The sequence below is a fragment of the Miscanthus floridulus genome, chromosome 18 (genome assembly GCF_019320115.1).
Source record: "Miscanthus floridulus cultivar M001 chromosome 18, ASM1932011v1, whole genome shotgun sequence".
Taxonomy (NCBI): Eukaryota; Viridiplantae; Streptophyta; class Magnoliopsida; order Poales; family Poaceae; genus Miscanthus; species Miscanthus floridulus.
Genome location: NC_089597.1, coordinates 4,414,327 through 4,441,443, shown reverse-complemented (window position 1 = coordinate 4,441,443; position 27,117 = coordinate 4,414,327). Strand labels below are relative to the sequence as shown.

At 58.5% G+C, this 27,117-nt stretch overlaps 1 protein-coding gene across 1 annotated transcript; it reads right to left on the bottom strand.

Moving 5' to 3' along the window:
- Nucleotides 1-9,060: 9,060 nt before the first annotated feature.
- Nucleotides 9,061-11,074, bottom strand: LOC136523188 (uncharacterized). Its single transcript, XM_066516955.1, has 3 exons — nucleotides 10,989-11,074; nucleotides 10,323-10,906; nucleotides 9,061-9,245 (listed from the first exon to the last, which is right to left on the bottom strand). Exons 1-3 carry the CDS (start codon nucleotides 11,072-11,074, stop codon nucleotides 9,061-9,063), a joined length of 855 nt encoding a protein of 284 aa, XP_066373052.1.
- Nucleotides 11,075-27,117: the final 16,043 nt, after the last annotated feature.

Sequence of the window (27,117 nt, the reverse complement as noted above, 5' to 3'; positions counted from 1 at the left end):
GGCATATAAAAAGCCAGGGGAACTCCCGACGGCCCTCTCGCTCCGCGTAGAGGCTAGGGGCTCTTCCTGCAACCTTGCCGAGACCAGAATGGGCTCGGCAAACAAACCCTCCGTCCGAACGAAAAGGATATGTGAGGGTCGGACGAAAAAGTCAGGGGACCCCCGACCGCTCTCTTGCTCTAGGCGGAGGCTCGGGGGCTCCTCTTGCACCCAAGACCAAGACAAACGGTCCAAGCCCACGCTAGAGGTTTCATTACAAAACACGATAAAGGGCACCGAGCCCGTTACGGTCCAGGGGTTCGAAGGCTGGGCCTCCAAGAGGTTTCAACAGCCGCCCTAGGGCAACAGAGTCAGGGACGACTTTGGGGCGAGCCTACGAATGGCCCAGGCCCAAGCGAACAGTCGCTCGGGGCGTCCTAAGTCGTGTTCGAGACCGGCAGGGAAGTCTCCGAATGGGATCCCACCGTAGGGAGGCACCGAGCCACCGAGGCCCAGCGAACGGCCTTGGCACCCACTAGAGAAACCCTCTGGTACTCTTGGAGTGCGTCTCTGGACCGCTAGCCGTCCCCTAGCGAACTGGGTATGGACCTCCACTCGGACTCACCCGATAACAGCTCACCGAAAGTGTCCACACTCGTACCCATCGAGGGTAGCCTGGCACATTCCACCCCTCCTTCCGAGTGAAAGGAAGCGTGAGGGTCGTACCCAAAGTCAGGGGACCCCTGACGAACCTCTCGCTCTGTGCGGAGGCTAGAGGGCTCTTCCTGCAGCCTCGCCGAGACCCCCGCAACCCGAACTTGCGATTATGGGCTCGGCAAATGCGATAAAACCCACTCGCTCAAACACGAAATGAAAAAGCCCCTGGAGGAGTAACTCCACTCCTCTAGGGCCTCAGGGGCTACACGCGGCGGGTGCGCTCGTGCGCACCCACTGGAGCCTCAAAAAACAAAACCCAATTCCTACGGAGCGAGGATAAACCAAGCCTCGACAAACCCTCTGGGAGAGTGCACGCACTCCCCCGGAGGCTCAGGGGCTACTGTCGGGTACCATAGAACGGGGTACCCCGAGCGGACATCAAAGGGGTCACTTAAGTCCCATAAAAAAACAGAGCAAGAATAAGCCTTGGGCCCCTCACCCGCCACGTCCGAGCCCACCAAGCCCTCCGCTTCACCTCGAGCCTCGCGCAGGAGGTCTCGGCGTCCTGACGCAATCTCCGCCTCGCGCGAGGCTCTCCACAGGAGGCCTCAGCAGGGAACGTGATCTCTGCCTCGCGCGAGGCTCCCCACGGAAGGCCTCGGCAGGGGGTGCATTCTCTGTGTCGCGCGAGGCCTCTCGCGGAAGGCCTTGGCGAGGAGTCCGATCTCCGTCTCACGCGAGGCCTCATTCTCCGTATCGCTCGAGGCCGGTTCGTCCGCGGCCCATCGCCCCCCACCTTGGCCGACCTTCTCGACAGCACGTCGTGTCTCATTAATACTTCAACCACCCCCACAATCTCCGCCGGACGAGGGCTCGACGCCACGGAATGGTCGACAGGACCTGAGGTCGCATCAGCGCCATACCGGCTGGGACAGGGCATGGCGGGGATTACCGGCCACTGTGTTCTGACGATGCGCCCACGATTAGCGCCCACACTACACTGTGTCCCGCGATCCCCGCCTCGAAATCAACATCGCATGGACAACTTGTTCCGGGTCATCACCGCCTCCAAGCCAACACACCAGATCAACCGCCAACTCGGGGCCTCGGCACTGTGCTCCAAGGCCTCGTCTATCTCGGGGTTCATGCCCGCCGAGACCCCCCCACTGCGGTGCGGCCTCGGCGCCAATCAAGCCTCGGCCTCACGCACAGTCCGTCCACAGTGATTTGCACGTCCACCGCCGCACCCACTCCGAGGTAATCCTAGGGCTCCCACGACACATAGGATCGGATGGGACTACCACGCCGCCCTAGTGCTCCAAGGATGGACCACTCCGACGACCATGCCACCACAGGAACAGGCCATAGGGCTCGGACATGCCGCCCCTATTGGCACGACACCGTGTAGTTAGCACATGTACTGTCCTTGTCCTCCCTTCAGCTATAAAAGGAGAGGACTTGGGCCACTTAGAGGAGGACGGAGAAGAAGGCCATGTAACACACACTTCCAGTGGCCTGAGAGCAGCGTCTCAAGCAGCCCAAACCACTCCTCACTGAGACCTGGGACTAACTCCCTCTCTCATCTAGCTTGTAACCCCCTACTACAAGCACTCCGGTGCAAGGAATACAAGATCGATCTCTTAAACTAGACGTAGGGCACCGATTGCCTGAACCAGTATAAACCTTGTGTCTCTTTGCATCACCATCCGGAATTGGGAACACGCAGCTCAATTCACTAGTTGGTTGAGGACCCCCGGTCCGAAACACCGACAGTTGGCGTGCCAGGTAGGGGCCTCTTGCGTGTCAGTTTCGTCATCCCCAGCAAGTTCCAGATGGCAGACCCCGTACGACCATTGCGTCTCGGCACAGTGGTTTGGTTTGGGAGCCTAGAGTTCATGTCTCTATGGCATGAGTACGACATGGTACTCCTCACTCCTCGAGCCCCATCGTCCGACGATGAAGTCACACACCGGTAGCCCAGGCGCAGGTGGCGCCCAAGCGGCCGCTCTCTCGCCTGCGCTCGCCAGGCACGACGCGAGCATGACCACCCCAACGCTACGTGAGTCCGGGGCGGCACGCCGCTCCCTGCCAATATCCAACGACCAGCTGTGGCACAGGCTCCTTGGCTAGGGACCTGTCTAGCCTGAGCTTGGACAAAGGAAAAGCGCCGGTGGCACACGGCGATGCCCAGTCACCAAACTCCGCCCCACCACTCCTGAGGGAGCCAATCCCGGTGGAGCAGAGTCAGGCGATGGCACCCATCCCCATACCCCTTTGGGTTAAGAAATGCCGCCGCCTCTTACGCTTACGCTTACACGCCCGCTCACGAGGATCCCTCAGAATGCCGCCAGCGCTTCGCTCTCAACCCAAGCACCCATGCCGACTCCTCAGAGGAGGACAAAGCATGGCCCAGAGTGGATTCTCCGGGCTCCATGACCCGGGGCTATGCGCCAGTTCTTGGCCGCAAGCGACTACTGCTTAGGCTACTCCGACTTCGACGACGAGGGCACCTACGACCCCACTCGTGAGTGTTCCACGTGGGCTCGGGATGCCGAGGGCGGGCGAGGATGATGAGGGGGTAGGTAGCCGTTCCCCGCTTCGCCCAGGGACAGGCGCCGCCTACACCTCCACGCATTGTCCTACCGGCCGCACGAAACAGGTCCCCGCCATTGCGCGACCTCACCGCCCCAGACCTGGAACAACTCCGTGAGCTCTAGGCCAAGGTCGAAACAAGACCAACTTCTTCTGTAGCAGCTTTGAGGACACTCTCAAACAGGAACAGCGAGGTCACGGAGAAGCCGGGGGGAGCCCAACGGAGGGCCCGCGATGTGCATCACCGCATCCATGACGACGAAGGGAGTGAGCAACCCCCAGTCTTCAATCGTGCCAGCCAAAACGTCGTGGCTACGGCAATGCTGGTCCGCGCAATGCCCGAGCCTTCTACCATAGAGGGGCGGTGGGTCCGCGGCGAGCTCCGGGATCTCCTAGAGACCGCCGCGGTTCAGCAGGCCGAGGAGTTCCGGCTCCCGATGACACGGGGGCACCTCGAACCTGCCCACGGCACCGCCTCAGTAGGACAGGGAAGCCCCGGCTCGTCCTGAGCCCGACCAAGCGCCGATAGCCCATAGGGGTCCCCGTGCTTCTGGACCGCCTCGGCAATCGACGTGAGGTACAGGGAGACCATAAGGTGGTCAGCAGGCGACAACGCCACGACAACGAGGGGCCCGCTCGGGGCTACCACCCACACTGAGGCGGTTGCTACAACAGCGGGGAGGACCGTAGCCCTTCTCCTGAACCACCAGGCCCTCGGGTCTTCAGCAGGGCCATCTGCACTGCTCTTTTCCCCGCCCGGTTTCGGCAACCAGCCAATCTTGTGAAGTACAGTGGCGAGACCAAACCTGAACTCTGGCTTGCCGATTACCGCCTGGCCTACTAGCTAGGTGGCGCGAATGATGACCTGCTCATCATCTGCAACCTCCCCTTGCTCTTGTCGGACTCAGTGCGAGCCTGGCTTGAGCACCTTCCTCCCTCACAAATCCACGACTGGCGCGACTTGGTTAGGATCTTCGTCGGGAACTTCCAGGGCACATACGTGCGCCCTGGGAACTCCTAGGATCTTAAGAGCTGTCGCCAGAAGCCAGACGAGTCTCTCCGAGACTTCATCCGGCGCTTCTCCAAACAGTGCACCGAGTTGCCCAGCGTCGGCGACTCGGAGATCGTCCAGGCTTTCCTCTCTGGCACTACCCTGCTGAGACCTGGTTCGGGAGTTAGGACGGAACATGCCGCGCACCGCTGCTACGCTCCTTGACAATCGCCACCAACTTCACCTCGGGCGAAGAGGCTGTCGGAGCCATCTTCCCTGACAGCGACACAAAGGGAAAGCGAAGGGACGAGGCCCCCGAGGCCTCAACCTTCCACCTCCCCAAGAAAAAGAAAAAGGGGCGCCTAGGGAAGCAAGAGGTCCTAGAGGGCCAATCTGGTCGGGGCCACAAAACGCAAGAATCCCTGAGGCCCTAGAGGCCCTAGGCCTTTCGACGACATGCTCAAGAAACCATGCCCTTATCACCAAGGCCCGATCAAGCACGCCCTCGAAGATTGCTCCATGCTGCGATGTTACTACGCCAGGCTCGGGCTCCCCGATGACGACGCCAAGCAGAAGGGCGCCGGCGACCGGGACAAGGACAAGGACGATGGGTTCCCCAAGGTACGCAATGCCTTCATGATCTTTGGTGGACCCTCGGCGTGCCTTACGGCGTGACAGCGCAAGAGGGAACGCCGAGAGGTCTTCTCGATCAAAGTGGCCACCCCCCCGGTACCTCGATTGGTCTCGGGAGGCGATCACCTTTGATCGAGGTGACCACCCGGACCATGTTCCGAATCCCAGGTAGTACCCACTGGTTGTCGACCCAATCATCGGCAACCCGACTCTCCAAAGTGTTGATGGATGGGGGCAGTAGCCTCAATATCCTCTACGTCAATACCCTGGAGCTCTTGGAGATCGACCGTTCAAGGCTCTGGGGCGATCGGTGAGGAGATACAGAAACTCTTGGCGACCGGGTTCATCAAGGAAGTGTCCCACCCAGAGTGGTTGGCTAACCCCATGTTAGTCAAGAAGAAAAACAGGAAATGGAGGATGTGCGTAGACTACATCGGTTTGAACAAAGCCTGTCCGAAAGTTCCCTTTCTATTACCCCGAATCGATCAAATCGTTTGATTCCACTGCAGGGTGCGAGACCCTATCTTTCCTTGATGCGTATTCTGGTTACCATCAAATCAAGATGAAAGAGTCCGACCAGCTCGCGACTTCTTTCATCACACCATTCGGCATGTACTGCTATGTGACTATGCCTTTCGGCCTCAGAAACGCAGGTGCCACGTACCAGCGGTGCATGACCTATGTCTTTGGTGACAACATCGGGCAGACCGTCGAGGCCTACGTAGACGACATCGTGGTCAAGACTAGAAAGGCCGAAGATCTCGTCGGTGACTTGAGGATAACCTTCAAATGCCTTAGAGAGAAGGGCATCAAGCTCAATCCCAAGAAGTGTGTGTTTGGGGTCCCCCGAGGCATGCTCTTGGGGTTCATAGTCTCGGAATGCGGCATCGAGGCCAACCCAGAGAAGATCTCAGCCTTAACCAGCATGGGACCTATCAGAGACCTCAAGGGAGTATAGAGGGTCATGGGATGCCTTGCGGCCCTGAGCCGCTTCATCTCGCGCCTCGGTGAAAAAGGTTTGCCTCTGTACCGACTCTTGAGAAAATCCGAGCGTTTTTTCTTGGACCCCTAAGGCCGAAGAAGCCCTCGACAGACTCAAAACGCTGCTCGCAAATCCTCCCGTCCTGGTACCCCCGGCCAGGGACGAGGCCCTCTTACTCTACGTCGCCGCAATGACCCAAGTGGTCAGCGCTGCCGTGGTGGAAGAGAGGCAGGAAGAGGGGCATACTCTGCCCACCCAATGACCTGTTTATTTCATCAGCGAGGTGCTCTCCAAGACCAAAGCACGCTACCCCCACATCCAGAAGCTGGTCTACGCCGTGGTCCTGGCCCGGCGCAAACTACGTCACTACTTCGAGTCTCACCCAGTGACTGTGGTATTATCTTTCCCCCTGGGGGAGATAGTCCATAACCGGGAGGCCTCGGGCAGGATAGCCAAGTGGGCCATCGAGCTTATGGGAGAAACCTTGACTTTTGCGCCTCGAAAAGCGATCAAGTCTCAGGTCTTGGCTGATTTCGTGGCTGAATGGACAGACACCCAACTGCCACCCGCACAAATTCAGACGGAATGCTGGACCCTGTACTTCGACGGATCCCTGATGAAGACTGGGGCAGGCGCGGGTCTGCTCTTCATCTCGCCCCTCGGAGTACACATGCGCTACATGGTGTGGCTCCACTTCGCCGCCTCCAACAACGTGGCCATGTACGAGGCCCTCATCAACGGCTTGCAAGTCGCCATCGAACTTGGGGCACGGCGTCTTGATGTCCGAGGCGACTCGCAGCTCATCGTGGATTAAGTGATGAAGGAGTCCAATTGCCTCGACCCCAAAATGGAGGCTTACTGCAAATTGGTACGTCACCTAGAAGACAAGTTCGACGGCCTTGAACTAAACCACGTCGCGCGGGAGTACAATGAGGCCGCTGATGGGCTAGCAAAGATGGCCTCAGCATGGGCCCCGGTCCCCCCGAACGTCTTCGCCAGAGACCTCCACAAACCTTCCATTAACTACACCTCGACGACAGAGGAAGGCCCACCTGCGGGACCCACGGCAAAGCTCAACTCCCCCTCTACTGCCGAGACCCCCTCGACTGAGCCTAAGGTCATGGAAGTCAACACCGAGCCTTCGCAGACTAATCAAAATGGGGATTGGCAAAACCCGTTCCTCAATTGGCTTGATCGGGGGGAACTTCCTAGCGACAGGACCGAAGCCCAACGACTCGCGCGCCAAGCCAAGGCTTACGTCCTCTACAATGATGAATTGTACAGGCGAAGTCCCTCAGGTGTCCTCCAATGATGTATCAGTGCCGAGGCGGGCCAAGCCCTGCTTTGGGACTTGCACGCAGGCGCCTGCGGGCACCATGCGGCACCTCGGACGCTCGTAGGGAACGCTTTCCGCCAAGGGTTCTACTGGCCAACGGCGGTCACCGACGCCACCAAGCTAGTACGCTCCTGCGAAGGATGCCAGTACTATGCTCGGCAGACACATCTCCCAGCCCTGGCCCTGCAAACCATCCCCATCACATGGCTGTTCGCCGTATGGGGGCTCGACATGGTCGGGCCTCTGCAAAAGGCCCTCGGGGGCTACACCCATCTATTGGTATCAGTCAACAAGTTCTCCAAATGGATCGAGGCTCGTCCGATCAATCGAATCAAATCCGAGCAGGCGGTGCTGTTCTTCACTGACATTATCCACAGGTTTGGGGTCCCCAACACTATCATCACCGACAACGGGACGCAGTTCACCAGCAAAAAGTTCCTGACGTTTTGCGATGACCACCACATCCGTGTGGCCTGGTCGGCCATAGGACACCCAAGGACCAATGGCCAAGTAGAGCGTGCCAACGGCATGATCCTACAAGGCCTCAAGCCAAGGATTCACAGCCGGTTGAAAAAGTTTGGCAAGAAATGGCTCGCTGAACTCCCATCGGTCATTTGGAGCCTAAGGAACACTCCAAGCCGAGCCACGGGGTTCACGCCTTTCTTCCTGGTCTATGGGGCCGAGGCCATCCTCCCCACCGACTTGGAATATGGTTCGCCGAGGCTACAAGCCTATAACGAACAAAGTAACCACACCACCCGAGAGGACGCCCTTGATCAACTGGACAAAGCTCAAGACGTCGCGCTACTACACTCGGTCAAATAACAGCAGAGCCTACGGTGCTATCAGGCCCGATGCATCCAAGGCCGAGACTTGAAGGTAGGCGACCTGGTGTTGAGGCTAGCACAGAGCAACAAGGGTCGCCACAAGTTGACCCCGCCATGGGAAGGACCGTACATCATCGCCCAAGTACTGAAGCCCGGGACCTACAAGCTGGCCAATGAGAAGGGCGAAGTCTTCATCAACGCTTGGAACATAGAACAGCTACGTCACTTTTATCCCTCAATTTTCAAGCATTATATATGTCGTTTCTCGAAATACAATTAAAAAGCGTTCTTTAGTTGATCTAATTTTTCGAGAAACCCCCCGAGCCCATCATAGGTCTCGGCAATACAGTAACACGGCAAGGGAGACTCGGCTCTGCCTCGGCAGAACCAAGCCTCCCTCGGGGGCTACATGGGGGACTCCCCCTAGGTCCCACGCACCATTCTTCAGTCGTTTTTTGCAAAAATTCCTACGCCAAGACTCTAGCATGCTCCGACGAATCAGTTGTAAAAACCCCTCGGACCAAGGTCTGTTTCCTAAGCAAGAGGCCGGTAGAGTCACGAGACGGCCTACGCCTCCGGGCTATGGCACTCCCTCACTACCTCTCGCCCAAGGGACGACTTAGGCCCCAAGGGGGTGTTTTGCAAACGAAATCTGATCAGGAGCAACAGAGGGCAGAGGTTAGGAAACATGTGAAAAACAACTAAGAAACACAAATACTTCAAAAATAAAGGCCTCGATGGCCACAAGCGTTACGATACAAAAAATAACCCCTATTCTATCTTTACATAGCCCCCAGGGCCCAGATCAAGGCTCAGGGCCTTCAGCACCGGCAGATGGTAGGGGAGGAACCACCTCCTCTTCGAAGAGCGTCGCCAGCGCCGTGCCAGGGCCTTCCGCCGCCTCCATTAGCTTCGTGACCACCACGTCCGCCTCCTCGTCATCATCAGGCAGGACATACCCATCACTGATGGCCGGGAGGTCGACGCCGACATAGTGAGAAGAGATGATGGCCAGCGCGCGCTTGACACCCGTGTGCAGCGCTCCTCGGAGCCGCTCGCGCATCTAGTTGCTTAGCGCGATCAGACGGCTCCCTAGGGAGCTGCCTGACTGAACCCCCTCAACCTCCAAGGCCTCATAGGCGGAAAGGGTAGCATGTTTCAGCGCCTTATGCTCCCTGATCTCGGTCTCGAGCACCGTCTGCACCGCGCTGGAAGCCTCGGCAGCCTGAGTGATCTCCGCCTCTGACTCTGCACCATGGAAAATGGAATGAGGTCGTGCGAGGGAAAAAAACAACCTAAGTTAGGGGTGGAAGCCCACGGAACTCACCTTTGGCCTTCTACTCCCAGCGTCGGGTCTTGACCTGACAGGCCTCGGTCTTCTCCTTCCAGCGTAGGGCCTTGGCTCGGGAAGCCTTGGCCTCCTCCTTCAAGCGCTGGGCCTCGACCCGAGAAGCCTCGGCCGCCCTCGAAGCTTCGCTCCCCAGCTCTACATCACACAAGGGAGTTTGGGAGCAAACATAAGGAAAAGAAAACAAAATGAGGGGACCAGAACTCACCCTCGACCGTCCCCCTCCAAATTACAGCCTCAGTCTGCGAGGCCTTAGCTACAGCAAGGGCCTCATCCAAGGCACCTTTCGTCAGCTGGTGCGCTCTCTGTTCCACCCCTAGCTACCCCGCGTGAGCCACGGCCGAGGTCGTAGCTTCAACGGCTCGGCCCCTGAAGGCATCCTGGTCGCTGACCGCGCGGGTGAGCTCCTCCTCCAACTCCTTAACTCGCGCCACCAGAGGGGCGAGTTGCGTCTGGGCCATGGCTGCCTTGACCTTCACGTCGGCACAATGAAGGTGGAGGTCCTCTACCTCTGTGCTCCACGCTGACAGGAGCTCGTTGGCGCCGGCAAGAAGGCCCTTCTGCCGCTGAAGCTGGTCCCAGACGCCCCTCTCCCGCTGGAGAAAGATCGACTTCCCAAGGGACCAGGTCTCGAGCTCCTAGGGAAGCAGAACAAAGGTCATTGATTGCAACAAAACCAGAAAAGGGCAACGTCGCGCGAGAAAGGAAAACATGAACCTAGGCGACTCCGGGCAGCTCGTCGGCCACCACGGATAGGGCCGTCCATAGCAACCGCTCTACCAGCTGGCGGTATTGCTCGAAGGTGCCCTAGCACCTGCCCTCGGCGGCGTCCTCAAGGGCGAACAGAGGCTCCCCCTCAGGGTCGTCCCGGCTCCGCCATAGTACCTGCGGGTGATCCCACCCGCGAGGCTTGGGTCGCGCCCGCACGAGGGCCAAGCTTCCCTCGTCCAAGATCTGTGCCGGCTGCTCCACGGCACCGGCATCCTTAGCGTCGACCACCTCCCGCGCCCGGGAAGTATCGTCGGAGGAGATTGGATAGACCTCTGCCTCCCGGGTGCTCCCTCGCAACAACGGCGGCCCCTGAACCAAGGGCGCCACCGAGGCCTCTGCCGCCGCCTTCATCTCCGCCTCTTGGATAGAGGGCCTCGCCGCCATCACAACGGCCTTGGTGGTCTCGGGGGCTCCGGCCTCTGCCATCGTGGCCTCGGAGGACGCACAAACACCGACCGTGGCCACCATGGTCTCGGCGGTCCTAGGCGCCTTGGCCTTCGTCGCCTCAGCCTCGGAGACCCCGGGGGCCTCGGCTACCAAGGGCAGGCCGGCCCCATCCGACCCGTGAGCCTCACTCTCACGGGGCGGAGGCACTCCCTCCCTTGTTTGTGTAGGGGCCACCTCGACAGCCCCACCCTGGGCGGCCGGCTCCTTCGGATTGACCCTCGCCGACGCCGCTCCATGTTGGATAGCGGCTTGTGCCTCCGCCACCCAGTGGGCGGAGGAGCCGGGGCTTGCCTTGAGCGCCTTAAGGGGCGCCAAGGGAAGCTCATCCGCAGGCTGCTTCCGACTAAGGAAAAATAGCCCACAGGGTCAGCGCGAGACCAAAAGGCGAATGGAAAGCACTATGACCCTACCAAGAATACACTTACCTTGAACGGGGCGGCAACCGCTTCGCCACGGCAAACCTTGTCCGCAATGGTGGAGGAGGCGGTAGAGGCGTCGCCTCCATATCCATCGGCGCCGGTCGGTCCTCAATGGACTCCGGTGCCCCTTCGGTCCTCTGTGGGGGTGGTGGCATCGCCTCCACCGCCACTTGTTCCACCACGCCCGCCGAGCCCTCCGGGCTGACGGCGCGTTTTCCCGACGCCCGCGCCTCGGGCGTATCGGCCTCAGCCCCAGAGCGGGCAACCACCGACCCCGGGTCCGCTTCTCCTCCTCCTCCCAGGAGCGTCGGGCTGATTGCCAACGCCCCGGGCACCACCTCCACTACGTCAGGAAGGTGGTCCAGGGGACCTCACCCCGCCTCGCCCCCGTCATCCCCGTCCGAGGCCTCCATCGACAGCGACGTCGATGGGGATTCCTCCAACGGGAGGCCATCCATCCGTTGTTGACGGTGGCGCTTATCCAGCTCCTTGCGTGCAAGGATTTGCTTCGTGCGCTTCACCGCCTTGGCGTCCTTTCGCTTCTTCTACGCGTCGGCGTGCGCACGATTGATCGCCTGCTGCCTCGCGTCCTCGGGAATAGGTGGCGGAGAGGAGCGCACGTCCCTCATCCCCTGAAGGAACGATAAACGCGCATAAGGGAACAAGGGGTAAGGGGAGACTGAGGAGGCTCGGAGGCTACAGCGACACATGACTTACCAGTGAAAGGAACCCCCGCGACAGTCGCATCGCGAAGGGAGTCAAGTTGCCGCCCCTCAGCTTCGCCTCTACCTCTCCCCCACCCGACGAAGAATTTCTTCGACGGAAAGGGTGGAGGAGGACATCCAGATGCCCTCAATGGGTTCACCCGACTTCATCTCAAACAGCCGCCACCGCCGAGCCATCAGTGGCAGCACCCTCCGGCGGTGGAAGGCGGCCACGACCACAGCCACGGTGAGGCCATGGCCCCGCAGCCTCGCCAGCCCCTCTAGGAGCGGCTCTAGCTTGGGCTGGTCGTCCTCCGGGATGCCGTACTTCCATCTCTCTGGGTAGCTCCCCACAATCCGCCCAGTGTAAGGGGGAAGTCCTCCGTCATCGTTACGAAGGTAGAACCAGCTCGTGTACCACCGTCAGTTGGAGGACGCAGGCTGGGCCGGGATGTAGAGGTGCTGGTGGTCCTGGCGCACTTGGAGAGTGCAGCCGCCGGTCCTCGTCGCCTTCCTCTTACCCGACGTACCCGTTGGCTTGGTAGTGTGCCCCGCCCGGAATAGGTGGAGCCACAACTCCCAATGGGGAGCAATCCCAAAATACCCCTCGCAGATGGCAACAAAGATAGCCACCTGAGCGATGGAGTTGGGATTGAAGTTGTGGAGCTCCACGCCGTAGTAGTGTGGGAGCGCCCGCATGAACTGATCCACCAGGACGCTGAGGCCGCGCTCATGAAAGGAGATGAAGCTCACGACATAGCCGTCGCGAGGCCTCTGCTCTGGCTCGTTGAATGGAGCAATCCACTCCGGCCTGGCGGGGTCTGTCACCGGGCGGAGGAGTCCACCGTTGACAAGCGACTGAAGCATCTCCTCGGTGACATCCGATGGATCCCAGGAGTCTGCCCCGACAATGACGATGTCGTTGGCCATGGGTGCGATGGAGGAATCGGGTGCGGCGGTGAGTTTTTTCTCTCCCTCCCACGCTCTCGTTTTTTTCTCACTTTCTCCCTAGGCTCGCTTTTCTCTCCTCTTCTTCCCGGCACCCGCTGCTCTAGCAACGACTCGATGGAGGCGGTGCTAATGCAGGCAATGTAAGATGAGGAGGGGTGAGACTCTTTGGGTATTTATGCTGAGAGGAGGGGAAACGAATGGGTGACGAAATTGGGGAGGTTTTCCCCCCGTCCGGCGCAGTTAACCACGAGACGATTTTGCTGGCCCACGCGCCCATGTCTCCCGCATTAAATGCGAGGATAGTTACATCCCATCCACCACGTCACGCTCGGCCACTACGGCAGCAGGCGTCGTTTCGCCTCCCCATGAAACCGCCTCAAAAGGTGCACCACCCGTTGCCGAGCCAACAGGGAAGATATTCCCCATGGCCTATTCCTTTCGTATGAAGGAACCAGGCTCTGAGCCTATTACGATCCAGGGGTTCGAAGGCTGGGCCCTAAAGGGTTTCGACAGCCGCCCTAGGATAATAGAGTCAGGGACGACCGTGGGCGAGCCTATACGGGGCCGAGGCCCAAGCAAGCAAAACGCTTGGGACGCCCAAAGTCGTGTTCGAGACTGGTAGGAAAGTCTCCAAATGGGATCCCACCGTAGGGAGGCACCGAGCCACCGAGGCCCAGCGAACAGCCTCGGCACCCACTAGAGAAATCCTCCGGTACTCTTGGAGTGTGTCTCTGGACCGCTAGCCATCCCCTAGCGAATGGGGTTCGGGCCTCCACTCGGACTACCCGATAACAGCTCACCGGAAGTGCCACCGCTCGTGCCCATCAAGGGTAGCGAGGCACATTCCACCCCTCCTTCCGAGCGAAAAGGAAGTGTGAGAGTCGCACAAAATGTCAGGGGAACCCCCGACGGCCTTCTCGCTCTATGCAGAGGCTAAGGGGCTCTTCCTGCAACCTTGCCGAGACCCAGCGACCCCGGCTCGCACTCAAAGGGGCTCGGCAAAACAAACCCTCCTTCTGAGCGAAAAGGAAGCATGAGGGTCATACAAAAAGACAGGGGAGCTCCTGACGGCCCTCTCACCTTGTGCAGAGGCTAGGGGGCTCTTCCTGCAAATACGCCGAGACCCCACAACCCAGGCTCATGCCCAAAAGGGGCCTCGGCAAACAAACCCTCACGCGCGAGGGGCATATAAAAAGCCAGGGGAACACTCGACGGCCCTCTCGCTCCGCGCAGAGGCTAGGGGCTCTTCCTGCAACCTTACCGAGACCAGAATGGGCTCGGCAAACAAACCCTCCGTCCGAACGAAAAGGATATGTGAGGGTCGGACGAAAAAGTCAGGGGACCCCCGACTGCTCTCTTGCTCCAGGCGGAGGCTCGGGGGCTCCTCTTGCACCCAAGACCAAGACAAACGGTCCAAGCCCACGCTAGAGGTTTCATTACAAAACACGATAAAGGGCACCGAGCCCGTTACGGTCCAGGGGTTCGAAGGCTAGGCCTCCAAGAGGTTTCGACAGCCGCCCTAGGGCAACAGAGTCAGGGACGACTTTGGGGCGAGCCTACGAATGGCCCAGGCCCGAGCGAATAGTCGCTCGGGGCGTCCTAAGTCGTGTCCGAGACCGGCAGGGAAGTCTCCGAATGGGATCCCACCGTAGGGAGGCACTGAGCCACCGAGGCCCAGCGAATGGCCTCGGCACCCACTAGAGAAACCCTCTGGTACTCTTGGAGTGCATCTCTGGACCGCTAGGCGTCCCCTAGCGAATGGGGTACGGGCCTCCACTCGGACTCACCCGATAACAGCTCACCGGAAGTGTGCACGCTCGTGTCCATCGAGGGTAGCCTGGCACATTCCACCCCTCCTTCCGAGCGAAAGGAAGCGTGAGGGTCATACCCAAAGTCAGGGGGACCCCTGATGAACCTCTCGCTCTATGCAGAGGCTAGAGGGCTCTTCCTGCAGCCTCGCCAAGACCCCCGCAACCTGAACTTGCGATTATGGGCTCGGCAAATGCGATAAAACCCACTCGCTCAAACGCGAAATGAAAAAAGCCCCTGGAGGAGTAACTCCACTCCTCCAGGGCCTCGGGGGCTACACCCGGCGGGTGCGCTCGCGCGCACCCACCGGAGCCTCAAAAAACAAAACCCAATTCCTACGGAGCGGGGATAAACCAAGCCTTGGCAAACCCTCCATGAGAGTGCACGCACTCCTCCGGAGGCTCGGGGGCTACTGTCGGGTACCGTAGAACGGGGTACCCCGAGCGAACATCAAAGGGGTCACTTAAGTCCCATAAAAAAACAGAGCAAGAAGGTAAGCCTTGGGCCCCTCACCCGCCACGTCCGAGCCCACCAAGCCCTCCGCTTCACCTCAAGCCTCGCGCAGGAGGTCTCGGCGTCCTGACTCAATCTCCGCCTCGCGTGAGGCTCTCCACAGGAGGCCTCGGCAGGGAACGTGATCTTCGCCTCATGCGAGGCTCCCCACAGAAGGCCTCGGCAGGGGGTGCATTCTCCGTGTAGCGCGAGGCCTCTCGCGGAAGGCCTCGGCGAGGAGTCCGATCTCCGTCTCACGCGAGGCCTCATTCTCCGTATCGCTCGAGGCCGGTTCGTCCGCGGCCCGTCGCCCCCCCGCTTCGGCCGACCTTCCCGACAGCTCGTCGTGTCTCATTAATACTTCAACCACCCCCGCAATCTCCGCTGGATGAGGGCTCAAAGCCACGGAATGATCGACGGGACCTGAGGTCGCATCAGCGCCATACCGGCTGGGACAGGGCACGACGGGGATTACCGGCCACTGTGTTCTGATGTTGCGCCCACGATCAGCGCCCACACTACACTGTGTCCCGCGATCCCCGCCTCGAAATCAACATCGCACGGACAACTTGTTCTGGGTTATCACCGCCTCCAAGCCGACACACCAGATCAACCGCCAACTTGGGGCCTTGGCACTGTGCACCAAGGCCTCATCTATCTCGGGGTTCATGCCCGCCAAGACCCCCCCACTGCGGTGCGGCCTCGGCGCCGATCAAGCCTCGGCCTCGCGCACAGTCCGTCCACAGTGATTTGCACGTCCACCGCCGCACCCACTCCAAGGTAATCCCGGGGCTCCCACGACGCACAGGATCGGATGGGACTACCACGCCGCCCTAGTGCTCCAAGGACGAACCACTCCGACGACCACGCCGCCACAGGAACAGGCCACAGGGCTTGGACATGCCACCCCTGTTGGCACGACGCCGTTGTCGGGGACCTAATACCGGGGTACCCCAGAAGGCGGAACCGATAACCACCAAACGTGAAAAACTTCCGGACGCATAAAGGCGTCATGTCATCCCTTGTTCGAGTAACAGGAGTTCGGTTCCGCCTCGCCCGACGCTTATAGGGCGGGCTCGGTCTCGCACGAGGGCCGAGGGATAAACTCTGTCTCGCCCGACCCCTCGAGGGCGGGCTCGGTCTCGCCCGAGGGCTAAGGGATGAGTTCCGTCTCGCCCGATCCCGGAGGGGCAGGGTCGGCCTCACCCGACGCCTTTGTGGGGTAACCCTGTCTCGCCCAAAGGCTCAAAGCCAAACTCCGTCTCGCCCGACGCTTATAGGGCGGGCTCGGTCTCGCCCGAGGGCTAAGGGATAGATTCCGCCTCGCTCGATCCCAGAGGGATAGGGTTAGTCTCGCCCAAGAGATAGGGATTGATCTCCGCCTCACCCGACGGCCCAGAACGAGCCTCGCCCTGATCGATATCTATCCCTCATATGATGGGTACAGGACGAGACAAGACATTCGGGTCAACCATGGCTCCAACGACCATACCCTGCGCCCTGGCAGGAAAAGGACTGCCAGGGAACGACAGGACTGATGCTTTAGACCCTTCCAGGCGCCGCAGAGCCCAAAAGGTATTACAGGTGTGCACGCCTCACCCTGTAGAGTTGTAGGCGCCGCCTTCAGCTCTGGGACACGGAACCCAACAAAGATATACGACAACCGCTACGCTCCAAGAACAGATTTGTTATCTCCACGGACGACGGGTATTCCGTTACCATGCTGTGGACCCGAGGGAGCGTCGCCCGCTTCCCGACCCCTCAGGTCCTCCCAGTCGGAAGGCCTTGGCCACGGTGCCACACCGGACCCCGACCCCGAACTCTCCCAACAAGGAATCATGGGAACCAGAAGGCTCACGGAGCGGGGCTGGGAGAGGCTCATAAGTCAAAACCACCGTACTACAGCCCATACCCTGCGCAGGGCAGCGTTCTGTGACTAGCCTGACATCCTACAGAGACATCGACAATATCGTAAGCACTTATCTTCCTCCGCACTCATCAGGATGAAGGACCTGATCGGATAGACGTAAGCCACAAGACTAAGTAGAATACGCATCCCGGAGTCTTCACCCTTGTAAAGCGACCCCTTTCATCTATAAAAGGGGGTGCACATCCTCCATCGAAGGGACGGAAAAACGATAGTACGCACTCATACACACATTCAAGCAGCTATGAAGCTCTTGACCACCTTTGAATCCTTCGATCAGAGACTTGGGACCACTCCCTCTCTCAGCAGTTTGTATCCCTTACTACAGACCGTTCACGGTGCTAATAACACAAGCAGCAACAAACTGGACGTAGGGACGTTCCGCCCGAACCAGTATAAATTCTGTGTCCTTTAGCGCACCATCCGAGCCTAATGTGCATTACTATAAATTCACTTGCCGGTGCTTGTACGAAACACCGACAGTTGGCGCGCCAGGTAGGGGCTTTGCGCGTTCCAAATCAGGTCTTGGATGACCACCCACGCAATCACCTGGGCCCTGGGCGCACACGTGCGTTTCGGCGACCTGGATTTCGTCATCACACTAGAAGGAGAGCTGGCACTGACTCACTCAGTCGCCCCATCTCCCCCTTCCATCAACCTCAGCCGTCTCAGGCTTGAGGGTCCACCGGGCAACTCCCGGGAAGACCCATCACCCAAGGAGGCCTCTCACAACGCCACCATGTGTCCGGAAGGGTCCGTATGGAGCGCCCCGACAGCGTTTCCCTTCAGTCTCCGCAACATTGCGGCAACCGCTGGCCGCCCTCTGGCGCTACGTGTGGTTCAACCACCCACGAACATCGAGTTCGTGGGGGCGATTGAGCAGGATACGGAGACCCTCTACGAGCTCCTCAACGAGGAGCCCATATCGCTCTCCAGCTCAGATTCCAGTAGGGGGAGTCACCACCCTTCCCGGGAATGCTACATGACGCAGACCCCTAAGGGTCACGTCGAAAGCGCCTCCAGGGAAGTGGCCACCCCTACAAACAATCTTGACAGCAGATCCGGGGAAGAGGGGACAGCCCCATCTCACTTGAGGATGGAGCAGCTAAAGGCTCGTCAACAGGAAATCAATGAGGCCAGGCAAGGGCTCGCACGGGAATACGCGGACATCAATCGCGAGATTGAACGCCGCAAAGACGGGGGCGCGCGCGCGCCACAGCCCGCACCGTACATCAAAGGATCCTCACCGACGATGGGGCCTTTCCTCACTTTGCTCGAGCCATCCAGAACATCGCCGCAGCGACCGCCTTGCTGCATGGTCTCCCGGAGGCCGCGACGTCCGAGGATCGACGTGCTTATCGGGAGATTCGCACGTTGCTCGAGCGTGCAGCCGCGCAGCAGGCAGAAAGTTCGTTGTCCCGACGACGCAAACCCGACACTAGCCAGCGCGCACCTTTAGTGTGCCCCACCAAGGACGCATCCGTACACCAAACACCGCCAGCCGGCGGGCAGCCCTCCGTCGTCCCTATACATCAACGCCTCGGCCGTGGCCACGACGTACGCAACATCATCGACGCCCGGAGGCGTGCTCACGGCGACGAGGGAGAAGCAGCGCGCCGCGGCTACCATCCCCGACGTGGCGGGCGCTACGACAGCAACGAGGACCGAAGCCCGAGCCCCATTCTGCCAGGCCCTCAGGCCTTTGGCCGGCACATCCTCAACGCTGCGTTCCCTCTAAGGTATCGACCGCCTACGAACATTCCTAAATATTCTGGCAAAACAAATCCCGGGCTTTGGCTCGAAGACTATCGGCTTGCATGTCAGGCCGGTGGTGCGAGTGACGATAATTTTATTATTCGCAATCTCCCGCTGTTCTTGGCCGACTCGGCACGAGCATGGCTGGAGCACCTACCGTCCAATGCCATTCAGAGTTGGGTGGATCTGACTGAGATCTTTGTGGGTAATTTCCAGGGCACGTACAAACGCCCTGGAAACGCATGGGACCTCAAGAACTGCCGCCAGAAGGCCGATGAAACCCTCCGCGGGTACATCCGGCGCTTCTCCCGACAGTGCAACGAGCTCCCGAACATCGCCGACGCCGACGTGATAGGAGCCTTTCTGTTCGGAACAACCTGCGAATCCCTGGTCCACAAGCTAGGACGCAGGGGCCCGCGAACTACCAAGGAACTTCTGGACATCGCCACCAGTCATGCCTCTGGAGAGGAGGCAGTCGGAGCCATCTTTGATCGCTCCGACGAAAAGACAAGGCGGGACGAGGACGTCAGCGAAGGCGCCTCCAACCGTCCCGCCAAAGGGAAAAATAAGAAGCAACGACGCGACAACTCGCTCGCGGCCGCTGCCGACCGCAAAGGTGGCCGGAAGCCCGCGGAGGGCACTCCGAACCACTTCGAAAAAATGCTCGAGGGGCCATGCCCAAACCACGCCTTTCCGGCCAAGCACCTATACAAGGAATGCGGCCTTATGCGCAAGTACTTGGCTGGGGGTCTGAACAAGGAGGAGCAGGGGAAGGAGCCTGTTCCCACCACTAACGACATGGAGGAGAAGGACGATGCCTTCCCAACTCCGACCGGTGCCCTCATGATCTTCGGAGGATCAACGGCCTACGACTCCAGGCGCCGCCAGAAGGTCGCACATCAAGAGGTCTATACCGCTGGACCGGCTATACCAGCCTATCTCCGGTGGTCGGAATCCGCCATAACCTTCGACCGAACCGACCATCCAAATACCATCCCACACCCGGGAAGGTATCCGCTTGTTGTCGACCCAATCGTTGGTCCAAAGCGGCTCACCAAGGTACTGATGGATGGGGGCAGCGGCCTCAACATCATGTACGCCAAGACGCTCGACGAGATGGGCGTCAACCGAACGCGCCTCCACCCCGTCCGAGCGCCTTTCCATGGCGTCGTGCCAGGAAAGCTAGCCGTGCCGCTAGGGTAGATTGACCTGCCCGTCACCTTTGGGGATCAATCCAATTACCGGACTGAGACCCTCACCTTCGATGTAGTGGGATTCCCAGGGACTTTCCACGCCATATTGAGGCGACCATGTTACGCGAAGTTCATGGCCGTACCCAATTACACATACCTGAAGCTGAAGATGCCGGGCCCCCATGGGATCATCACCATCGGCACCTCCTTCCAGCGCGCTTACGAGTGCGAGGTCGAATGCTGCGGACACGCATCCGCGATCATCGCATCCGAAGAGCTCGCCACCCTCAGGGAGGAGGTCATTGAGGGGACACCCGACGTAAAAAAGTCGTCTGGATCATTTGAATCGGCAGAGGGCTCCAAGGGCGTCCTCTTGGATCCCAGTAGCTCCGAGGGCAAGGAAGTCCGAATCGGGACCGCGCTCTCCTCTACATAGGAAAGCGCGCTTGTCGACTTCCTCCGCGCCAACAAGGACATCTTTGCGTGGAAACCCTCGGATATGCCGGGCATCCCGAGGGAGGTCGCCGAGCATACTCTCCAGATCCTCCCGGGCTCCAAGCCAGTAAAACAACGCCTGCGCCGCTTTGACGAGGAGAAACGCATGGCCATCGGCGAGGAGATAGCCAAACTACTGGCCGCAGGATTCATCAAGGAAGTATACCACCCAGAGTGGTTAGCAAATCCTGTACTTGTTTGGAAAAAGAGCGGGAAATGGAGAATGTGTATTGATTATACTGGCCTCAACAAAGCATGTCCAAAGGATCCGTTTCCTTTGCCACGAATAGACCAAATAGTCGATTCCACCTCGGGGTGCGAAACCCTCTGTTTCCTGGACGCATACTCAGGCTACCATCAGATCGCGATGAAAGAGTCCGACCAGCTCGCGACGTCTTTTATCACGCCCTTCGGATCATTTTGCTACGTTTCAATGCCGTTTGGTTTGAAGAACGCTGGGGCAACGTACCAGCGCTGTATGCTTAGTTGCTTCGGAGACCTCATCGGGCGAACCGTTGAGGCCTATGTCGACGACATCGTAGTCAAATCCAAGCGGGCTGACCACCTTGTCGCCGACCTTGAACGCACCTTTGCGAGACTCCGGGCGAACAGCATCAAGCTCAATCCCGAAAAATGTGTTTTCGGGGTCCCGAGGGGCATGCTGCTCGGCTTTATCGTCTCCGAACGTGGCATCGAAGCCAACCCAGAGAAGATATCAGCCATCACGAGGATGGGCCCGATCCAAAACATAAAGGGGGTTCAGCGGATCACCGGGTGCCTTGCCGCTCTCAGTCGATTCATTTCACGCCTCGGCGAACGAGGACTCCCCATTTATCGACTCCTGTAGAAAACTGACCGCTTCGAGTGGACAGCCAAGGCTCAGGAAGCACTTGACATGGTTAAACGATTTTTAACTAAGCCGCCGGTCCTAGTTCCTCCATGCGATAGAGAATCTCTCCTACTATATATATCGGCCACCACCCAAGTGGTTAGCTCCGCCTTAATAGTAGAGCGAGAAGAAGAGGGGACACGCCTTCAAGGTGCAGCGCCCTGTATATTTCATCAGCGAGGTGTTATCCGACTCCAAAACCCGCTACTCCTAGATCCAGAAACTCCTCTACACCGTCCTCATCACCAAAAGGAAGCTACGCCACTACTTCGAGTCACACCCCGTGACAGTAGTGACGTCGTTCCCCCTCGGCGAGGTCGTTCGTAGCCATGACGCTACGGGGAGAACCGCAAAGTGGGCACTCGAGCTGATGGATCAGGGCATTTCTTATGTCCCCCGAACGGCGATCAAATCTCAGGCACTGGCTGACTTCATCGCGGAGTGGACCGAGGTCCAGATGCCACCAGCAGCCGTCGATCAAGAATACTGGATTATGTACTTCGACAGATCGCTGATGAAGAAGGGCGCCGGAGCAGGACTAGTCTTTGTATCCCCCCTCGGGGTCCACATGAGGTACATGGTTCGGCTTCATTTTCCCTCATCAAACAATATTGCAAAATACGAAGCGCTCATCAACGGCCTACGAATCGCCATCGAGCTGGGCATCTGACGCCTTGACGTCAGGGGCGACTCTCAGCTGGTCGTCAACCAGGTCATGAAAGAGTCGGGCTGCCACGATACCAAGATGGAGGCATACTGTCAAGAGGTCCGACATCTAGAGGACAAATTCGACGGCCTCGAACTCAATCATATCCCCAGGCGCCTCAACGAAGCGGCCGATGCACTCGCAAAAGCAGCGTCCAGCCGAGAGCCAGTTCCAACAGGCGTCTTCACCAGTGACCAACACAAACCCTCGGTACGCTACGCGGGGTCGGAACAAGCCGATGATGGCCCTTCTAGTCTGACCCCCAAGGCCAATCCGCCAACTGCTCCTCCTGACCCCGAGGTCATGGAGCTTGAACAAGACCCAGCAATGGAGTCCGATTCTCCCGATGATTGGAGAACACTTTACATCGACTATCTCCTCCACGATGTACTACCAACCAACAAGACAGAAGCCCGACGGCTCGCGCGACGCGCCAAATCCTTCGTTCTTGTAGAGGGCGAACTCTACAAACGAAGTCACATCGGAATTCTTCAGCTTTGCATCCCTGGCAAACAGGGAAAACTCCTACTGAGCGACATCCACGGTGGGGCATGCGGACACCATGCCGCACCAAGAACCTTGGTTGGGAAGGCATTCCGACAGGGTTTCTATTGGCCCACCGCAGTAGCCGATGCCGAGCAAATTGTACGCACCTGCGAAGGGTGCCAATACTACGCTCGGCAAACACACCTCCCCGCCCAGGCTCTCCAGATGATCCCCATCACGTGGCCCTTCGCGGTCTGGGGGCTTGACCTGGTTGGGCCACTTAAAAAAGCGCCCGGAGGCTTTACCCACCTGCTTGTCACCATAGACAAATTCACAAAATAGATTGAAGCTCGGCCAATATCCACAATCAAATCCGAGCAAGCTGTGCTGTTCTTTCTCGACATCATCCATCGCTTTGGAGTACCGAACTCCATCATCATAGACAACGGCACGCAGTTCACCGGTAGGAAATTCGTTCGTTCCTGTGATGAACAACACATCCGAATCGATTGGGCAGCCGTCGCGCACCCCCGGACGAACGGACAGGTCGAGCGCGCAAACGGCATGCTCCTTCAAGGCCTCAAACCCAGAATTTTCAACCGGTTGAACAAGTTCGGCGCGCGTTGGCTCGCTGAGCTCCCGGCTGTGCTCTGGAGCCTAAGGACGACTCCTAGCCGGGCCACCGGCTACACACCCTTTTTCATGATCTACGGCTCCGAGGCCGTTCTCCCGACAGACCTCGACTATGGAGCACCAAGAATCAGAGCATATGACGAACAGGGAGCTGAGGCATCTCACCAAGACGCCATGGACCAGCTGGATGAGGCCCGCGACATCGCCCTCCTCCGTTCAGCCAAGTACCAGCAAGCGTTACGGCGGTACCACAGCCGACGGGTGCGGGGTCGAGCCTTCAACGTTGGAGACCTCGTCCTCCGCCTTGTGCAGAGCAACAAGGATCGCCACAAACTCTCCCCGCCCTGGGAAGGGCCCTACATCGTCGCGGAAATACTTCGCCCAGGCGCCTACCGGTTGAAAACCATCAAAGGCGAGGTCTTCACCAACGCCTGGAACATTGAGCAGCTACGTCGTTTCTATCCTTAAAATAAGCTTACACTTTTCCTTATCAATTTTTGTCTTAACAAAACCCCGATCCTTAGTGACTACCGACCCCTGCAAATCGCGAGGGGTCAGACCTCACTCGGGGGCTGGCATGTGATCGTAACATATGTCATGTGTAATACAAGTATTACGCTTGTAAAAAATTCCTCTGTTATACTTGCAAACATTTTCTAAGTTTTCCATTCGCCTCATAAACGAGTCTCGAGGGCTAAGATCTTGGGAACTAATTCTGAATACAACTGGTAGGACTGCGAGACACCCACGCCCCAGCGGCTACAACCTCTTTGCTCACCAGTTCAATCAGAATTAGTTCGCCCACGTTCCTAGCTTCCTATGACTTAGACCATGCGAAGAGTTGGAAAGCGTTAAAATGACTTGCCATAAGCAAAGGATGTAATTTTGTTCATTACAAAAAAGTTTTGCACAAATTCACCACTTACAAAGCGATGTCATTACAAAAAAGGAACAATATACTCTGAGGACTGTTTACTCGGGGGCTTCCCCACAATGTTATTTCATTACAGCCTCGGCTCAGCTCTACCACAAGTGCTACTGCGGTCGCCGTGCCACGCTCTCCATCGGCGACGTCCGGGGCGTGTACACGGGCCAGTTCGTCTACTGCGGCCGCCGTGCCACGCTCTCCATCGGCGACGTCCGGGGCGTGTACACGGGCCAGCTCGTCTACTGCGGCCGTCGTGCCACGCTCTCCATCGGCGACGTTTGGGGCGTGTACACGGGCCAGCTCGTCTACTGCGGTCGCCGTGCCCCGCTCTCCATCGGTGACATCTTCGCTGGATCCTCGAAGGCGCCACCATCTACAACGCCTCCGCCGGAACGTCCGGGGACTACGCCATCGTCGACAGCCGCGACCCCGACAGCGACGCCACCGCCATGACGTCTGGAGACTACGCCATCATCCCCAGCCATAACCCTGACAACGGCATATGGGCAGGAAACGCCTCCCGCCAAGGGAGGAGCACAGCGAACGACGACGCAGTCAACGACGTATGACGCCCATCGGCGCCTCCTTGCCTTCGGCAGCAGCGACTCCTCAGCAAGGGCCGCGCGCACCATCTCATCTACGTTGGATAACCTCCGGCTCGACATCACGCACCAGAATCATGAGCAAGTTTGTAAGTTCTCTATCTCTCTCTGGCATTACTCTTCCTCACTCAGGAACCACCGCGACGCACGGACGCGTTTGGCGGAAAGGAAGAAGAAGGAGAGATAGCGGCTCGGAGGCAGAAGGGGAGGTGGGATGAGAACTCCTCTCCCCCTCCCTATTTAAAGAGGAGGCGCAGTAACTAAGGAAAGGTGAAAGGTCGGACGAAAAAACCCTCTCCCTTCCCCTTTTTTAATACGCAATCAATGCTGATTGATATCTGAGGGGACGCGCCAGAGGTGACGGGACGAACCCCGGTCTACGAAGCGTCCCTCTTTGGTCAAACTGAACACTGCCTGGGTATGGCCCGCCACTGACCCGCTCCGGAACGCGGCGATTAAGGCGCCCACATAGGCAGACAACTTTTTCGCCTCCCCATGCAGGACCACGGACGACTCGATGACGGGACCCTTTCAGATCTCTTGGGCCGACCGTTCGGCCCAGAAGACACGACGAACGAACGACTAAAGAAAGATAAGCCTCTCAGCTCTCACATTTTGTGCGTTAAAATTTGTTCGCAAGATTCCGACCCCGTCAAATAGCAGGGGCGCGAACATCACTCGGGGGCCGTCGAGGATGACAACCAATCCAGACATCCTCTTCACCCGACCCCTCCGTACGCTTGAAACTAAGAGCGTGACATACAGGCACAAAGCCTTGAGTAAAACTGGACGAACTAACAAACCCTACGCCCCGATAGCTACGGTGTTTCTGTTTACCAAAAAAATCCTACTTCAACGCCCCTCGCGTCTCTAGTTTCGACATCTGCCTTCTCAAAGAAGGGATCGGAAGGGTCCGCCTATAGAGTCTCCCCCAAAGGAGAAGCTGTCTTATCAACCCCGCCTTTATTTTCAATTAAATGTTGCATTCAAAACATTTCATATGCAAAAAATTGCATCCCAACGATTCGTGTCACACCACGAAACGGCTGTCGCCTCATTCGATATAGGAAACCATAGGCTGAGGTTCAAAGGTCGGCCCGCGAAGGGCTCGAGGCCGCCTCATGCCGAACAGGGCCAGGGAGAGATAACCAAGACGAGCCCCAGCGGCCCTGCCCGACCCCGCTCAGAAGCGAACCGGGACGTCTCGACCTTCTCTCGTTCGATTCTAACCTCGAGCCAAACCCACAGAATCTCCATCGAGGAGAGGCCATCGGGCCCCCTGAGCTTATCGAACGACTCAGGCATCTGCCGGGAGGCGGGTTAAGAAGTTGTGGAGTGCCACCAGAGGGCTCTGCCGACCCCATCAGCAAATGATGGACCCGGATTCCGCACGAACGTACCCGTTAGCGAGCTCGTTGAGCGCGGTACTCAAGCCGTCGAGGCAAGTGTCGTTCACTCAGCCCCTCCGATTGCGAAAACCGAGGACGGGGTAACACGCAAATAACGGCCGACCCCTATCAGACCCTAACAAGGCTCGGGGGCTCGGGCCAAACAAATGCAGGGACATAGGTTCAGAGGCCCCACCTTGCCGAGCCCATAGAGTCCCCAGTTGGGATTTCTGTTGGAAGACAGGATGGGGATTATTGCGACGACATCCATTGTCACCAAAACCACGATTCCGATCTCCAGTAACACCCGACCCCAGCAGGTGCGGGGGTCGGACCTTACTCGGGGGCTGATAAGGTACGGCTACCTCCTCAATCTCCTCGCATTATAATCAGCGGCATAATTCAGGGGGACGTATTGGTAAGACCGTAAAAAATCAAATCGCAAAAAATCAAACAAAACGAAATTAAGACGCAAAAGCACGAAAGTCGTCCAGACTCGAAAAGTACCTGACACTTGTCCACATATTACATATAAGCTGTTCTCAAAATTGTTCGATTAATTACTCCCACGAAGGGAGAACCATTTCTTTCAGACTGTCTGCCAGGTTCTTCGCAAGGGGAGCGACCATCTTCTCCATTTCCTCCAGCTCTTCATCCTCGTAGGTGGACGGAAAGCCTTCGCTCATCACCCTCAGGTTTATTTCCTTCTCATAATGGGCATGGGCGACGGTGAAGGCCTGGGTAATCCCGGCGTGAAAGGCACTCTCCTCAAGTTGGCCCACCCGAGCCATGATACCTCCGACACAAGCCGCGAGCGGGCTGGTCTCCACTGGCTCCGTCACATTCAGGGCGTTAAGGACCACCCCGACCGCAGCTTGTAGAAGATCATGCTCATCGCTCTCCGCCTGAAGGGCCCTGCGCGTATAGGCAGCCTCTTTCTCCAGCTTGGTGGCGACGTTCTCGGCACTCAACTTTCCTTTCACCGCGTCATCAAGCTCCGCCCGGAGAGAGCGGACCACCTCGACGTCCTCGTCCACCTTCTGCTGGAGGGCTGTGGCCCTACTCTCGGCCTTCTGCCGGAGGTCCCGCTCCATCTCTAGCTCCTTCAGGACTTCGCCAGCCTTCTCATTGGCCGCAGCATTCCTCTGCAGCAGCTCGTCTCGCTCTTTTTGGAGCC

Coding starts and splice junctions, on each gene's coding strand:
- LOC136523188 (XM_066516955.1), bottom strand. CDS start 11,074: ATGGATATGGAGGCGACGCCTCTACCGCCTCCTCCACCATTGCGGACA. Junction 10,907..10,988: donor CGGTTGCCGCCCCGTTCAAG/GTAAGTGTATTC, acceptor ATTTTTCCTTAG/TCGGAAGCAGCCTGCGGATG. Junction 9,246..10,322: donor GGTCGACGCTAAGGATGCCG/GTGCCGTGGAGC, acceptor TCCATGGTGCAG/AGTCAGAGGCGGAGATCACT.